The sequence below is a fragment of the Mus caroli genome, chromosome 4, assembly GCF_900094665.2.
Source record: "Mus caroli chromosome 4, CAROLI_EIJ_v1.1, whole genome shotgun sequence".
NCBI lineage: Eukaryota > Metazoa > Chordata > Mammalia > Rodentia > Muridae > Mus > Mus caroli.
In genome coordinates, this window is record NC_034573.1 from 103480534 (window position 1) to 103498408 (window position 17875).

The 17875-nt window shown below is 43.1% G+C and overlaps 1 protein-coding gene across 3 annotated transcripts in view; it reads left to right on the plus strand.

Annotated features, from left to right (window-relative positions):
• Agbl4 (ATP/GTP binding protein like 4) overlaps window positions 1-17875 on the plus strand; it is a 1132428-nt gene that overhangs the window by 1005078 nt on the left and 109475 nt on the right. For all 3 annotated transcript variants that reach the window (XM_029476352.1, XM_021161010.1, XM_021161009.1), the window contains exons 7-8: window positions 3920-4009; window positions 14415-14529. In XM_029476352.1, coding sequence (XP_029332212.1) covers window positions 3920-4009; window positions 14415-14529 — 205 coding nt within the window. The remainder of the gene's footprint in view (window positions 1-3919; window positions 4010-14414; window positions 14530-17875) is intronic.

Consider the following 17875-nt stretch of genomic DNA (forward strand, 5'->3'; position numbering starts at 1 on the left):
CTCTGTGTGTGTGTGTCTCTCTCTGCATGGGGGCTTGTGCTCATGCATCTTCATGTGTGCACATGCATGCATATGTGCACATGTACACATGAGTCAGGAATGTTGTACAAAACACACTGTGTTCTTGTGTCCTTGAACATGATGGCCTCCTTGAGTTCTCTGTTTTCACCATCCCCTGTGGATTATTCTTGTTCTCATTGTTTGCATTCTGTTCCATCTTGGCTTTGTTCAAGATACATCCTTCTTCATCCCTTCTGCCTCAACCAAGAATATGTTTAATTGTCTTTGCATACATGAGTCTGGGGATTTGGTGACAGGAAGGATGAGGACAGCCCCATGTCACACCACCTCAGAGTTGCTACATTACCTTAAATTGATTCTGCAAATGAAAGCTAAAAGCTAAGCAAAGGCGACCCATCCATTTTGCCTAAAGATGATTATAATGCTCTTTTATGGCCTCCTAAATGACAAAGCAATTTGTTACCTGCCTGCATCAACATTTGCTTATATTAGTGCCAGAGAGGCTTGATTTTTATTAGCCCCACGTTATCATTTTATGAAGTCACAGGGGCTCAGTAAAATTAGTGTGCAAATAGAATGCCTGGTTTGTCTTTCCCCGTGGTCAGCAGAAATGTAGAATGCAATTGAGTTGCTACTGGGTCAGGGGAGGCATCTATAAAGTTAGCCTTCACTGAGGGCCTCAGTAATGTTATTCATCATTTCTGGACTGTTGGGATAGATGGGGTCAGTATTAGGTAACAATTTTTAAAAGTGTTTGGGGTGGAGAATTAAACCGTTTTAAATGAAAAAGCAATATAAATACTAAGACAGTAGTTCAATTTCCATCAGCAATAAAAAATGAAACCAAAGTCTCTTGTGTACATTGCAGATGGAAATGCAGCAGATGCAGGACTGTATAATGTTAGTGGATCCAGAAGGCAGACAGGGTAAAGAAAGGCCTCCGGCTCAGAGATGAGGCTTAACTGCTAGCAGCCTGACCTTGGGTGTGACCATTCCTTCTGTGGGCCACAGACCTCTTACCTGTGCCGTGAGCACACCTATTGTCACAAGAGCACCATGATGATTTAAATGAAATAACCTGTGTCGAAACTTCTTTATATCTGTAAATATAAATATCTATACAGCTAGTTTCACTTATTAATTTAGCAATCAGTTCCTGGGTACCCATTCCAAACAGGCTTATGGGAAAAATATTAGATATTTATCAGTAGACATTATTTTTCTCCCTGTAGTAGCTTATATTCTGTTCAGGAAATGTACAAGTATTTAACTCTTCTTTGAGGATATAAATGTATTTTCCTTCCTCAAAAATGTCCAGCGAGGATAAGAAGTTCTCATATACAATGGTCCAATATGTTTCTGCTGACTTCCAGAGAGTTGAAAGCCCCGTGTGCTTGCTGGTCACCCCAGTGGAACAAACAAACCACAAGTCTTTAAGACAAAACTTTTATTAATTAATTCATTTGTTTGTTTTTGGTTTGGTTTTGTTTTGTTTTGTTTTGTTTTGTTTTGTTTTGTTTTGTTTTGTTTTGTTTTGTTTTGTTTTGAGGAAGGGTTGTTCTATGTACCCTGGCAGTCCCAGAACTCATTACATAGATCAGGCTGCATTTGAACTCACAGAGATCCATGCGTCTGTCTTCTGAGTGCTGTGATACCACCACACCCAGCTTTAGGACAATAGAGTTTTCTTGGTTTTTGGGTTTTTTGTTTTGTTTTATATTATTTTTTATGTGTATAGGAGTTTTACCTGCTGTATGTATGTGCAACCTATACATGAAGGACCTGCAGGAGCCTCAAGAGGGCATAAGATCCTCTAGAACTAGAGTTACAACTGGTATTCATTTCAACATGTGAATTCTAGGAACCAAGCCTAGATCCTGCTCTTAACTGATGAGCCATCTCTTTGCCTTCAAGAGTCAATACTTTTATTTCTCATGCCTGACATTAGTGTATCTGCTGTGATGATGAACCACATTAAAAACGACCTATTGCCAGCATTTTAAGAGAATGCCTGTTGATTATTTATGTGCCCTCTCTCCATCCTTTAACACAGATAGGGTTCCTTTAATACATTTTTTTCTTTTTCTTCCTAAATTTCCTTCTGGTTGTTGTTATGTTGTGTTGTGTGACAATCAACTCTTCTACCAATATCTGAGTATCCCTTCCCCATTAGGAGTGTTAGCTTGGCTACTGTGTGTTTGTTTATGTACTTTTGTGTGTTAAATACTTTTTTATGATGGTTGAGCTTTATTATACAGGCTAAATTTCTGTAGCAGCAGAAATATATTACAGTCTGATTCAGATCCTATATTTCTATATAGTATATACATTGCTGAGTGAATTTTGTTGTCTTCCTTTCCTAAGAGTTGGGTTCCATATATCAAGTAGTTAAGTTTCTTTTTCCTCCGTCTTGTTCTTTTCTGATGGTTTTACAGCCTTGTTCTGATTTGTCTAGAGTAATTTAGTCCTACCATTAAGCCTTTTTGAGTTCTTACTCTTCTTGCATAATCAAAAAGAACATATTCTTTGGAGTCAGAAGCTCCATGTACTGCTTCATGTAATCTAGGGGACAAAGCATAGAGAGTTTGGGTCTGGAGCCCTAACATTAAAAAACATAGCCTTAAAAAACCCAACTTGTCTCCCCTAGACCTTACTGGCTTAAGGGTCTCCCATCTTCCAAAGGCAGCATAGGCCTGGGGCTAAGTCTTCAACATACTCTAGGTCCAAATTATAACTTGAAGCTTCACCCTTTGTAAGCACAAAGTTTGGGATCTAACAAAGACTCAAGAGGGCTCCTTATAGATTTCTGGAACTCTTTTTCTCTACTGGAATTTTCTGAGCCTTTTCACAGCATCACAACAGATACCTGCTAACCTTTAATCTCAGTGAGATTTCTATGGTATGCTCGGGATAGCACACCCTGGTTTTCATTGTGGGATAAACCATCAAAAAAAAAAAAAAAAGCCAGGGCAACCATGAGACCACCTTGTTTGTCTCCTTTCTTCCTGGGTATTCGGGTTCTGCCTCTAGTTCCTTATGCAGTATCTAAAAGTGGTTGTTCTGTATATTTTATTTAGTTTTTTGATGTTTTCTTGTTATTTTCCCAATGCTAGGAGTCAACCCCAGGGCCTTACATATGCTAGACCAGAGTTCTACTATTAAACCACATGCAAAGACCTAATTTTCTAGGTGCTCAGTGTAAAAGGAATCTGGTCCCTCTTACTTCTTTACTATCAAAGCAAAAGCCTGAAATCTAATTTTATATGTTATCACTTATTAACTATATGACCTTGAACACATTACATAACTTTGAAGAACTTTAATCTCTGCCTCTAGAACAGGAGCATGGACTACTCATTGCTCTAAAGATTATAAATATGTATAAAATATATCTGGCACAAAGCAGGTTAATTAAATGGCAGGTGCTACTATTATTATTATAAATAGCTACCTTTTATTCCATTGTTTACTAGATGTTTGCTTAGTACTATGCAATGTGTAGCCTTGTTACATTATCACAACCAAATTAAGCAGGTATAATTCTTCTCATGTATAGTTAAGAACACTGAAACTCAGAAAGATATACAACTGCCTGGAGGCAAAGTCCATGGCCTTGGGATTCAGCATCACTGATGGCTTTCTTAGATGGTTGTAAATATTACATATTAATGTAATATTCTAAGTTACACAAAGAAAAAGATGTGCAGTCTTTTAATATTAAATAGATGGAAAGATAATTAGTCAACAATGGCTGGTCCTTAATGGTTCTAACCCAATGATTAAAACAAAGATAAAAACAAAGCATTCATCCAACCTATTCTTCAGCTGTCTGCTTCCCATATACCAATGTCTCGTCTCAGCTTGCTATCCATGGTGACTTTCCACTTATTTCTTACAGAGAATCTCCGTGAAGGGTCAGAAAAGAAGGTGATATTCATCACAGGGCGAGTCCACCCAGGGGAAACACCATCTTCATTTGTGTGCCAAGGTAAGCTTGGGACCTCACAGATGTCCTGTACTGTGATGACCTTCAAGGCAGTGAGGTTACAGGCAAAGTCTTTATCTACCATGGCAGCTCACCTCAGTTCTCAGGCTGACATCCACTCAGTTTTTACATGATAAATGCTTATTAGTGAGTGTACTCATGGAAGAACAGATGACTGGATGGGTAGGTAAGTGATCAAGAGGGGCTGAGGGGAATTCTCTCGTTGTTTTATATGAAGAATGACAATGAGATCACCACACTCTCCAGCTTTCTTTGTCCTGAGCAATTGGCAGCAAGTCTGGCTCAAGCTAGATGTGTATTGGGGTAGAGGGATTATGAAACGGGGATATTGTCAACTCACTCACTTAATTCAATCATTCACTCAACAAAATTTTACAAAATACCTACTATGAAAGAGAAAGTGTTTGCCTCAGACATCCAACAGTAAGATAATTTCTCTGCTTTGGTGGATTATGTTATAATTGCATTTAAATGTATTGCCAAATATTTCATCTATAGAAGGTAATTAATCAGGTATCATCACAAATGTGGATATAGTTAATAAATAATCTATAAACACAACGAGTGTATGGTACCCAGCAGTTTAAGAAGTAGACAATTACCCACTCCTTTGCAGCTGCAGACATTACCCACTCCTTTTCGATTCAGTGACCCAACCTCCCTCCCTTCCGTAGATAACCATGACCTTGATTTTTGTGGTTTGTCATTTCCATCCTTAAGTTTAACTGTATTCGTGAGCATCCTTAAACAATGTATGTCTTAGTTTGTCTGTTCTTGACCTTTGCACAACTGCCATCATTCTATATCCACCGAGGCTTGCTTTCTGCTTGATGTCCATGTGGGTGAGTAATGCCCCAGTTCGCATGCTTTTCCTCACTGTATTATATTCCATATCTGTCTGTAGCTCAATTTACTTACCTACTCCCCTGGTGATGAATAATTAAGTTGTTCACAATATATTTTTCTTGAAAACAATGCTATTTCAAATATTCTTACACTGTAATGTGTATGTGGACAAATACCTTATTCACATCACCAGTGTGCACATATAAACTCTTACCTAGGGTGAATGTCACAGACTTACAAGTGCTGGGTCATAGGATATGTGTACTCTCAGCTCTTCTGGGTTCCCCCCAATTTTTCTTAGGAATATTCAACTTTGTGATGCCACCAGCCTTACTATCTCACATTCGTGCCAATATTGCATTCTTTTCCTCAAAGACCTGGAGATTGAACCTAGGGCCTTACCTATGCTAGGCAAACACTCTACCACCCAGCTTCAGCCCTAAACTTTTAAAAGAAAGGTTTAGTTTGAGACAGGACCTCTTTAAGTTGCTGGGGCTGGCCTTGAACTTACTACCTAGGCCAGTAAGGCCTCAAGCTTGCAATCCTTCAGCTTCAGACTCCATAGTAGCTGTGCCCAGTTTCATTTGTACCTCTCATGTAAAGTAGTATATTGTACATATACTAAATACTATTCTAAACATTTCATATATTTTAGGTGTAGTTTATTGTAATTATATTAATTTTCTATGTCACAGAAATTAACATTAGCTATGTTTTGACATGAAGAAACTGAAATTTGGGGAAATAATTTGTCTCATTTCGATCTCGAGATGAGCAGGTGGCTAGAGGAGGTTTTAGAAAGCTTCTGAAGGTCATACAGGTCAAGGGCAATGGGATGCGGTAAAGTATACAGAGACTTGGATTCAGACAACCCTGAGGTCAAATATTGGCCAGATTACCTCCTTACAACCCTGCATCAGTTCCCTCAAATGTAAAATGAAGCTAACAGAACTATCCAGGACAGCATTAAGAAGCTGGCAGGAGATGAATGTAAACACAACACCTAGTCTTATGCCTAGCACATAGCAGGCACTTGACAGGTGCCACCTCCCCCCTCCCATGGGAACCCCGAGAAGATGAAGTAGTAATCTACTTTCCCAACGCTCAAGCACTGTGCATATAAATGTGGGTTTCATTTTCCTGATCGCAGTCTTCCCATGTTGTTTACCTATGATTGCCGCCCTCTCTTTTTCTGATGAGACAGAGTCTCGAGAGAGGATGTGACTGGCTCAGGGTCCAGCAGCTTGTCGAGTGGCATGGCTGGGCCCCAGTCACTACAGCTTACTCCTTCACATTCTCACTTTTGATCCCCCAGCACTGTCCTTGCAATAACCTTCCCCAGCCTCTCCTGGGTCTGCCTACCCCTTTACTCCAAACCATCTGTCAGTTACTAAACTTGGCAGCAGATCTGTTCCCCCAGCTGATGGAAGGAAACTGCTTTGCCCTTGCTTGCAAAAAGGCAGTGAGTCTTGCCATCAAGATCTTCATCTCTGGGAAATCAAAGCCCGGTGCCCACCATATCTGTGAGTGACACAGAAGGTCGCCATCCCTTTTTGCAAAAGAGAACCTCGGGTGCTCCCTTTCCTGAGCGAGAATCTTGGATGGCACTGACTTGGTTCACTAAGTGCTGACCTGGAGGCTTTCAGATACATATTTGCTTCTTGGTAGAATTCATGAGTGCCTGCTCACTGTTTTCTCAAGATAAGCTCCAGCCTCCCCAGTATGGTGTCCACAGCCCACCAGGGTCTGGCTCTTGCTAGGCTCTCTGGTCTCATCGTCATAACAACGCAACCCCACACAGATTAATTGCAGAGCGCTAGTCTTCTCTCACCTAGTCCTTGCCCCCACCACTCCTCTGCCGTGGAAGTCACATCTTTGACACTTTGCAAACACTTCCTGTCTTTTACAGTTTATTTTAAGTGCCCCACCACGGACCTCCATAACACACTCCCTCCAGCCCTCTGCTTTCTGCTTACGTTGGAGATCTGAAAATTAGCATCGTCAATAAAAGCCCTTTACTACTCTGATTCATTATGTCATCTATGCACATGTCTTTCCCATTTAAGCATGAGATATTTAAGGTTTAAGACTGGCTCTCCAATGGGCACTTTCCACATCTGTAAAACCATATTATCCTGTTCTTTATCTGAGCCTGTTGTGAGAAACAAAAGCTGTGTTGGCTCTGGGTTGCTAAAACTGAGTTCAGAAAGTGCTCAAGGTCACACAGCCAGGAAGCAGCAAAGAGGGGCTTTGACCTTGGGTCGGGCCAGATTCCCTGTCTGTACCTGCTTCCCTGTTCCACTTGAGTCAGAGAGATGCTAGAAGGTCGAGTTTTATATCTGGAAGAAACACAGAATTATGACCACCCCACAGGCGGTGTATACACTTTTCAGGCAGGGATGTGGAGGCTCTGAGAACTAAGGTAGCTTACTTGAGGTAATACTACTACTCATTCATAACAATGGAATCCACCTCCAGCTTGAGCTTCCTGTCTTTCCCTACCTCAGCATCTGTCCCTTGAGACATACAGCAATTCATCTTTTCTTGGGGCAGAACAAGGCAGGCATCATTACCCCTGCTTTTCTGCCTACTTTGGGTTTGTATTCCATGGGGACAGCCTGAGTCAAGCCCCATAGGGTAGAGCTAAAGATTTATTTTCCATAGTCAGAGTCTGAGGCTTAGTACCTTTCCCCAGTCACCCTGGCTTCAGGGAAATGCAGGTCTGATGCCTGGAGGGATAGTGTCTGAGATCCTCTTTTCTTCTCCATTCGCTGGCTCAGTGGTGACCTTGAGCAGGAAACAGACCTAGAAGCCTGGTTCTCTCCATCTGGCTGGGACCATAGTTCTCACTGGCGAGCTGCTACTGCACCTGCTTCTGGGAGTATAGTGGAGTTCTGTCGTCACAGATATCTGGAATGGGTTGCGTTAAAGATGACAGAGTTTAGGCTTTCTGAAGACTGTGTGGTTGACCGTGGGTCACTCTTCCATCACTACACTTCATCTGTGGCCCCCGTGAGCCCAGGCTCTCCTCATTCTGTACTTTGAGAGTACAGAACAGAACAATTTGAGAGAACAAGGGTGCTCCCATGCTGCCCTGTGGCAGGGTGTGTGAAGCCTTAGTAGGCCTCTTAGTAGACGGAGAAATTGAATCTCAGCACAAACACTTATTACACCATGACCTTGAGAATGTCACAGAACCTTCCTGTACTTCAGCTTCATTATCTCAAAAGGAAACGCTAGGAATTCTGCCTCAGGGGGTTGATATAAAGACTAGTCTAGCTAACAGCCCCGCCCATCTAGAACAGCCTCTGGAACATAGAGTTAAGGAAATGTCAGCAGTGGGGAGGTGCGAGGGAGCATTAATGGGCTACTTTGTAGGTTCCAGGCTCTCTGATTAGCATCGATTGCCTGGTTTTTCTTTTCTTTTTTTTTTTTTTTTTATTATTTTTTCTGATTAGCATTGATTGCCTGATTTTTCTACCCCTCACTATGAACCTGCCCTCAATGGCTCCAGAGCTCTGTGTCCTGCTCTGCCTTTATGTCCTGGGGAAGTCCTGACCTGAATCCCCTTCACCTGGATCCTCTACTATAAGTTGGAAAGTTGACCAGAATCAGACCTAGATCTTGGTCTCTGACCCCTGGTTGAGGCAGTGCCTCTTTCCGAAACTCCCTGAGACTGTTGGCATTTTCTCAATTCAAAAAGGAATCTTCGTATGAGGAGCTCTCTGTCCCCTTCAGACCCTCTCATAGAATTGAGGAGCCCATCTTTACCAATACTTCTGCCAGAAAGGCATGCCTCACTGTGGAGGGCAATAAACATGGCTGAGGTTTGGAATTAAACAGACTTGGGTTTGAGTCCTAATACTTCTGCCTGCTCATTAGAGTACCTTCTTCAAGGCTTCTGCTCTCTGAACCTCTGTATCTTTACCTCAGAATTGGGGATAATATCTGTTTGAAATTCCCCTCACTATGGGTAGCTACTATCCCTGTTTTCCAGAGAAGTGAGTGGACACACTGAACATCACCTAGCAAGTTAGTGGTGGAATGGTGTTCCTGACCTGGATCTTGCTGCTTCCTGCCAAAATTCCCTCCAACTAAGGGCTAGCTAGTGTGTGTGTGTGTGTGTGTGTGTGTGTGTGTGTGTGTGTGTGTGTGTGTAAATGAAGAACTGGTCCTCTCAAGAAATCACTTTGTCAGGATTACTTTGTCAGGAAAAGAAGAGAAGGGAAGAAGGCTTGTACACACACACACACACACACACACACACACACACACACATACACACACACAAAGAGGCATGTGTGCATCTATGTGACTGGTGCACAAGTATACACACAAGCTCTCACATAACCCTTTCTCAGCCACCAATACCACCAGCCATCAGGACCCAGCACAACCTAAAATTTCCTACTATTTGTCCTCCCTGGCTCTGCTTTTATTCCCACATCTGTTCCTCCTTATTCTTTCTCTTCTTTGTCTCTGGTCCAATTAGCCTTACATCACAAGAGAAATGGAGCTTTCACTTTACATCTGTGATGTAGGCAGAGCCTAGCATGAAGGCAGAAGAATTAAATTTTGTGAACCCCCATGATTCCATAATTTGAGGACAATGAGCTTGACTGATGGCAGTGTGGGTTTAGCACAGTCAGGGAAGGTCTGGAGTGGCCTCTGTTGTGCATGTGGTACCCTGGGCCCAGCGATACCTCTGCTGTCTTGCTGAGGGTCTGGGCTCTCCTCATTCCAGGATGCTGTCTCTAAGCAGACAACAGAAACAATAAACCTCACACAGAACTCTCTAGAGGGAAATTATGCCCACAGATGTAAATAATTCTCTAAAACACATGCGAACAGTCATCTGGTTCTTTCTATATTGGCATAACAGAAAAAGCACCAGTTTAAAGCCACCAGAACTAGGTCTAGATCTCATCTAGGATCCTACATGTGGTGTCACACTCTCTGACTTTGTTTCCCTGACTGTAAAATAGAGCCAGAAGTATTGCAAATCAGTTAAAATACTGAGTGCACAGTTGTTATTGAGGGTCTGACTTCACTCATTTCACAGTCATCTATTAAGCACCATCACTGTGCCAGACACCAAGGCATTCAGCCTGGAGGGAAGTCAGACAGACACACAGGCAAGCCTTGATCGCTCAAGATTGCAGACTCAGGAAAGGTAGTTTTCCTTATTGTTCTAGACTCAGTTTCTATTTTGAGGTCACATTCTTCCAGACCTTGGAAGTCATTTTCAGCAGGGTTGATTGATTTGAACAAAGTGGAGATGTACTTGACAGCAGCCTCACCTCTGCATTCACTGGCTGCATCCTCATGATGCTCTAGGCTTTGGTCTCTCCAGAGCCCTTGTTGGTCAGCAGCATGTCAGATCCTGACTCGTCACTGCCAGGTGCCTTATATCTTCGAGGTCCTTCTACACATCTACCTGGGCTGGCTGCCTGATTCTCACCTACCATTATTCTTTTCCTCCAGTACACTGTAGCTAGGGGTGCTCTCCAAAGTCAGGAATTGATCTGTGTCTTCACCGCTTTAAATGTTACAGTGATTCTCTAGTGATAGCATCTACGTATCTATGTATCTGTGTATCAGTGTACCTGTCTATCTGTCTGTCTGTCTGTCTATCTATCTATCATATCTCTCTATATATAGATAGATTAAATATACATATATAGAGAGATAGATTATATATGCATATATATAATATCTCTATATCTATATGTATTTGGACTATTGGGCTCCTTGCTTGCTTCTATTTGTCCCTCATGTTTCTCATTCCTTCCCACCACCTATGTGTAAAACACTGAAAGCCATAACTAAAACAACACATGTACATATTTACTCTATGCCAAACACATGGCTTGTATCAATTCATAATCTTGGTACTAACACATAATAATTATTAATCTCTCATTTTTCACTGCCGGGGAAACTGAGGAATGGAGAGAGTGAGGCTACACAGCAATGAGTGGCTCCTGAGGAGGACTCAAACCTGGAGAGTCCAGTTTTTAGAAAATCTGCATTTTTAACACTGAAGTTAAGCCCCAGATGAAGAACTATGTGGTCTGAAGGAGGTCATCGTTTTTCTTGCCACCAAGCCTTGTAAGCATTTCTTTACTTTCCTGGAGCCTTTCATCTTGTTCATCCATCTTGCTGACCTCTTCTCCCCAGCCCCTTCTCACAAACCTCCTCCAACCTTGGTTGGGTCAAGAGCTTTGTCTAGGTTCTTCTTACTCTATGAAGCTTTCATCCGGGCCTTGGCTGGCTAGTAAGAGTGGACTTGTATCTTCTTGTGTATGACTACACTGCAAGAATATTGTGTTCATCTTATAATGCTCATTTTGTAAAGTGAGTGGCTATCAGTTCAACTAATCTCAGGCTTTGTAAGGAATGATCCATCAATAAGCATTTCTTTCTCACTCCTTTATAAAGAACATTTAGTTTTCTTATTTAGAATTTTAGGTACTTGTGTGTGGGGCAGTGAGCTGTACACAGACAGCCTGGTCCCTGGTCGAGCACAGGCCTTGAACCCTGGTGACCCTGTGGGCACTGACTTCTGCCTGCATGGCATGGCAGGTGTTTGGCCACGCCCCCTGGGCCCTTGACTCCTGTCAGGGGCTACAGCTGCCCACAGCCCCCTGCAGAGAGGTGTGTTACCATTAGTCACATAGGAGAAGCACCAAGCCCTCCCACATGCAAATAAGGTTCCCCCAAAGCTCTTAGACAAAGCCAATAAGAAGTACCTGTTGTCAAACCCTGACCCACCCCAAAACTGTATATAGGACTCATACCCAGATTAAAGGTGTGCGAGAACTTGTTGTACTCTGCTTCTGTCCTAAGAGCTGTAACACTTGGAAAGAAGTCTGCTCTCCTGAGAAGCTCCACTGCACTCCTCACTGGTGCGGAATAACCTAGTAACTGGGACAGCATGACAGAGACAGAGCTGGAGCCAACTGCAGCAGCAGAAGCAGCAGAAATGACTTCCCCTCCCGGCTTGCACTCCCTCCCCCTTGCCAGAACTCTCACGCACACCTGACTGGGCCACAGATCTCTGTGGAAAACCTCTGGTACACACAGGCCCACACTTGTGTGTGTGTGTGTGTGTGTAGTGAGTGCATCTGAGTGAAGGTGGCAATGGAAACCAGAGGCACCAAATGTCCCTACCTTTAGAATTTCAGGCAGGGTATGAGTCACTTGATGTGGGTGTTTGGAACCACACCTATGTCCTCTGCAAGAGCAATATGTGCCCTTACTACTGAGCCATCTCTCTAGCTCCATCCCTAGGCATATCTTAAGACCCACCACGGGCCAAGTCCTGAGCCACACATTCTGAGAGAAATAAAGACAATGAAGATAAGGTTTGATTGAACATAAGACTCAGCTGGAAAAGCCCATCCTGGCTAGCTGGAGATTGACATCAGGCAAGAGTCTCTGCACCTAACTTTAATTTTAGATCTTCAGCCACTTCCCTTCTCTCCCCCACTTTCCTGTTGTCCTATTTTCCTCAATCTTGATGATATCTGTTAAAGGAAAGGACGTGGCAAAGTCATGGCTAAGACTGGTGTCATAGAGACTATTGGTCTCTCCCAGTGAGATGGAGGCCATCCCTCTTCATTCGACAGACTAGGAAGCATCCTTCCATTGAAATAAGAAAACTGTTCAGAGGAAGCTCTCAACACTTATAGCCAAAAATCAGCTAAGATTCAAATATAAGTCCCTAGGTCATTTCTGCTCCCTGGATACCTCTGCTCACTCTGTTCACGTAGAGCTTTTGACTATGCCCAGACATGGCATTGCTTCTCCATGTTTCTTTTCTCCGACATTCCTTCTCACTGTGCTTCACTTCCTGCTACTCTACCATCATAAGGGGGCCTTTACTCAGAACCTCCTTAGCCCTTCTTTGTCTCATCAAACCTCTGGGAAATTTAGCTTGGTCTTCTTCTAGAACTCATTCTACCAAGCCATAAACAGAGGAAGGGAGAGAAAGAGAGAGAGAGAGAGGAAGGGAGGGAGAGAGAGAGAGAGAGAGAGAGAGAGAGACTGATGACTCTTTCTGCTCTTATGATATGACCAGTTGTGGTCTGGGGAAGTGGATCAGGCAGTACATTGCTTGCCTTGCAAACAGAAGGACTTGTGTTTGATTCCTAGCAAGTGTGGAGTTGGTGGGTTGAGGGAATATAAAGAAGGGTGAGTAGAAAGGATTCTTGTTCGGTTGATTCTAGCTTAGAGCTAAGAGATAAGTCTAAAATTTACCTTCTCATTGCCCCAAGTCCATGTTGAAAAGTGAGCTCTGGATGGCCCTACTCTGTCTGGCTTTGTTTTCTCTCATTCTTTTATTAGGTGTCTAATTGGCAGCTCAATTAATCTGCTCATCTGTGAAGGAGGTGAGCACCTCCATTTCCAGAAGCCGTTCTCTAACGCAGCATAGCCCAGCCCTGAGCAACGGCTGGCTCCTTGATGGAGGGCTGCCCCGGGAGCCAGGGTCAATTAGCGGACAGATTAAGCAATTATTAGCTCCTAACAAGGGCGCCTGGCATCATTACCCTGCCTGTTTATTGGCAAGCTGCAACTCTAATATGAGGACCAACAAATAAATTAGGGCATCTGGTCCACTGCAGCATCGGTTGAGAAGTAAATGATGTCCAACTGGCCCTCGGCTGCCCATGGATTCTCAGCCTGGCATAATGAAAAGCCTGAGATGTCCCTTGCTGGTCACAGCAGCTTTGGGATGCTCTCTGAAGTGATTTATCATTCCAAGAGCTAAGTGTCTGCTGCTGGGCACATGAATTGCTCTTAGTTACCCTGCTGTCTTCCTCATGCCTGTCTGTCAAGACCTATAAGGGCCCAGTTTAGAGACTCTCTCAGCCAACAGGAGACATGCCCCTTCTACATTTGGGAGACTCCTGTCACTTTATAACATTACACAAATTTCATGAATTGTCAGAACAGTATTTTGACTATATGTTCAAGTCTCCAGTAAAGTAGACACACGGAACAGAGAGGGTGGGGTGGGTCTGAGAGCTGTTTACATTCTAACCTCTTTCTTATGGATGGATGCAGCCCATCACCAGGATATTAGAGAGAATACTTCAGGAAGACCCAACCATTTTTTTATGTGATAAGAGCGCCCTCCTGAGTTTGTTGATGTTATCTAGGGCCCTCCAAGACCCAGTTCAAATGCTTGGAAATCCTCTTTGCTTGCTCTGCATGAAGTGTTTTTCCCTCTTGTCCATAGGACTCAATGCTATATGTCTTGAGCTGCCTTCCCTAAGAACCAGAGATACATTTGTACAATCCATTGGGAAACACCTAGACATATACCAATACATCCATAATCACACATAGACAGCTAACAGAAGCCAATAGTCACTGGTCTTCTTATCGGTTTTTTGTTTGTTTGTTTGTTTGTTTTTGTTTTTGTTTTTTGGTTTTGGTTTTTTGGTTTTTTTTTTTTTTTGTTTTTGACTAAGAAAAATGTACCCCTCCTCCTTGAAACCATTTGAGGCTAACCCAGGCATGTCTCTCTCCCTAGGAATCATCGACTTCCTCGTAAGTCAGCATCCAATTGCCCGTGTCCTACGAGAACATTTGGTCTTCAAGATTGCCCCAATGCTCAACCCTGATGGAGTTTACCTGGGCAACTACAGGTGAGGAACTGGGGATAGTGTGTGGAAGCAGGAAGTCAGAGGATAGAGGTATGGAAACAAGAAGAAACCAGGTAATACATTTTGAGAAAGAATTTCCAGACTAACCATTAGAGGAAATTTAAAAATTAGAGGAAATTTTACTCTACCTCCTGAGTGAAGCTAATGTCCTTGGCTATTTATAGACAGCTACCCAAAGTCACTTGCTGGAGTTTTCTGAACAGGCTGCTGGACTAAGAATTGAGAGAAGCAATATTAATTTTAGCACCTACTTCCTCCATGACCTTGAGAGACTCACTTTTCCTCTCTGATGCCCAATTTCTCTTCTGTAAGACACTAATTCCCCAGCAGGGTGGTTGTATCAGAAGGGATGATGGGAAGGAACATGCTTTGCAGAATCTCAGAGGGTGGTTATAATGATCCCTGGCAGTTCCCTGTGTTTCTCCCTGGAAACTGTTAATGAAGGAGAACAGCAGCCCAGATCACATGGGCAGTACTTCTCTTTAGATGGACATACCACCCAGCCATACTTCACTTGTGTGCCATATCTTGAATGCTCTTTCTCCAATCATAGAACAGTCATTTACAGCCTAAAATCCTACTGCCCAGGGGATCATTTGCCAAAGAACATTGAGTTCTTGGAGATAGACAGTCTTATTATCCTTATTTCACAGCTGTAACAACTGACTTGCCCAAAGCCACTTAGCCAGAGATAATTGACAGTCTAACTTCACTGCCCAAATGGCAGGACTTTAGATTGCATGAAGTCCACAAACTTTAAGACAAAAGCCAACTTCCCAGCTTTGCATGTAAGTCTTCCTGTGATCTAAAAACTGGCTTTAGTTTGCCTCAGTCTCTTACCTTTCAGAGATATTCCTCTGACTTCTCCAAGCAAAGCCGCTTGCCTTGGATAAGCATGTTGGCTCCTGCGACTTTTCCTTCATGACAGGGCCTTCTTTGTAGAGCCATCTCTCTTATTCACTGTCTAACTCTCTTGACAACTCAGCTTATGTCCATCATCTAGGAATCATTCCCTCAACCTCCCTGCCCTCTGCCCCCAAAAAGAAGTAGCAACCTCCTTCTGGGTCCTCAAAGGCCTGCCTATTGAAAAAAAGAACAAGAAGCCAATCAATCATGAGAATTCATTGCTATAGCTTTGGAGGGTGTTCATAAACCGTACTGGACTTCAGGTCTCCAGAACACAGGGCAGCCTTTGTGTTCTCACTATCTGGCAGCAGGCATTAGCAAATAATAGATGCTGAAGAAATGTTTGAAGAATGTAAGTGAATGAAAGAGATGGGTTTAGTGATGAAGAAAGGAAACGGATTGGACTTTCCTAAGGCCCTTGGCTTCATTGGAATATAAGATCTTGCCACAACCAGGTAGGCCCATTTTACACAGGGCTGCTTTACTAAATCCTTAAAACCATGGAAATTAGGTCCACAGGGGCTCTCTGGCACCCCTGTGTCTGAGAGAGACCCATGGGATGCATGGAGCCTTCATTAAAGTCAATTTTGCTTCTTCTCTTAATTGGCTGGAGTGATGCCTCATTAGCATCTGCAGGTTTTATGGCTTGTTGCAGGCCCAAGAGTAATCCCATTCTATCTTCCCCAGACAAAATGTGTGGTTAGTGAGAATAGTGGTGGAAAGACTATTTGATTCATGTTAACAATTTTGTTTAATTATAAGAGCTACAGTGGTCAGAGAGAGGTCAACTCTGCCACTCTACATGCTTATTTATGTCATCATCTGCTGTCCAGGGAATGATTATCTAGAAATAGGCCCATGGCTGTGGTCAACATGGCTCCTTTCTCTCTGCTTCATATGAGTAGGAGCAGGGATGACATCTTCAAGATCCAGATTTTGTGACTGAGGTGAAGAAGCTCCAATTCTCAGAAATGCTTTCATGGTGAAGTTTCAACTCACAACATTCTCCTGGTGAGAAAATATGATTCTTTCTCATTATGAGAGTTGCCTAAGTCTCTAGCCACAGCATTAATCCTGTTATTAAAACAGATTTGAGGACCAAATGAAGCCTATCAATCATGAGAATCCATTTCTACAGCCTTAGAGTGTAGGAAAGACAATAATAAAGACACAGAATTAATGATTTCACGGTGCCTTCGAGGTTCCCAAGCTAGTTCCTCCCACATTCTCTTGACAGCAGTATTTCTTGAGTTTGGTGTGGCTTTCTAAGGTGTGTTGCAGGAAAGAGAATCAAACAAATCTAGGAAATGCTGAACTAATTGAAGTTGAACTCAGCTTTTACAATAAGACTTTTCAGGATGTTGCATATGGTCACAAACACACGCAGTCCCAAAAGAGAATTACAGACCTTGGTGTTTCTAAACAATAAGTGCAGTGGTCTGAACGGTCCACCACCTGTGATAGCCTTATGGAAAACTCTGATGAATGCCATCCCAAGAAGTCTGTCAAGCCCTCACACATTTCATTTAAGCCTCACAGCCCAGAAGGGAGGGCTCTATTAGGGTTTTTTTTTTCTGCTTGCAAATATAAATAGTAATATAAATATAAATATATAGTCCACTCAGACTAGCTTAACAGAGGAGGGATGGTTGTGAATGAAGGAGGGAAGGAGGCAGACTGGCTGGCCCTTAGAACTATAGAGGGATAAACAAAGCCAGATTTCACAGGGCACTAGTGAGATCACAAGGCATGGGTCAGAGCACAGGCAGCCATGTCTGCTTCCTCTCATGCCCCTTTGACTTCAATCCTTTCACCCTCCCACTCTAGATGTGCAGTGCCCCAGAGAAGCTAAAGAGTCTGCCTCAGGTCTCTGGCCCTCAATGAACAAACAGAGTTGAAGGGGTTGAAGGGCTGTCATTCCTACTATCTATCCTGGGGCAGCCAGGGCTGGACCTGGCTGACTCTGAGGCACTCACAAGACAGGCCTGCTCTGAGGCACCTCCTGGGGATAGAAAGGCAGATCACAGGACACTTCCCTGCAGTGTGGAGGGAAGGAGAAACTTCAGGGCTGTGAAGGGAGTGAGTGATCATGTGGCCTTTGGTATTAGTCAGGGTTGACATCAACTTCTGAGCCTCTATCTGTATGCTCTAGGACCTTGGGTACCTGACATGGCCTCCCTCCCCCTCCCCCTTCTGTCCCTCGCTCCACCTTCCTCCCTCTCTCCCTACTCCTCATCCTCTTTTGTCCACATTAAGGAAGCATGTGATCTAATTTAGGGGAAAAACAATCAGTTTTCCCAGTTCTATTTCCTCAGCCTATACACTTATATACATAGTGCCACACACCTCTAATTCTAGCCCTCAGGGAGGTAGAGTCAGGAAGAGAAAGAGAGAGAGAGAAAGAGAGAGAGAGAGAGAGAGA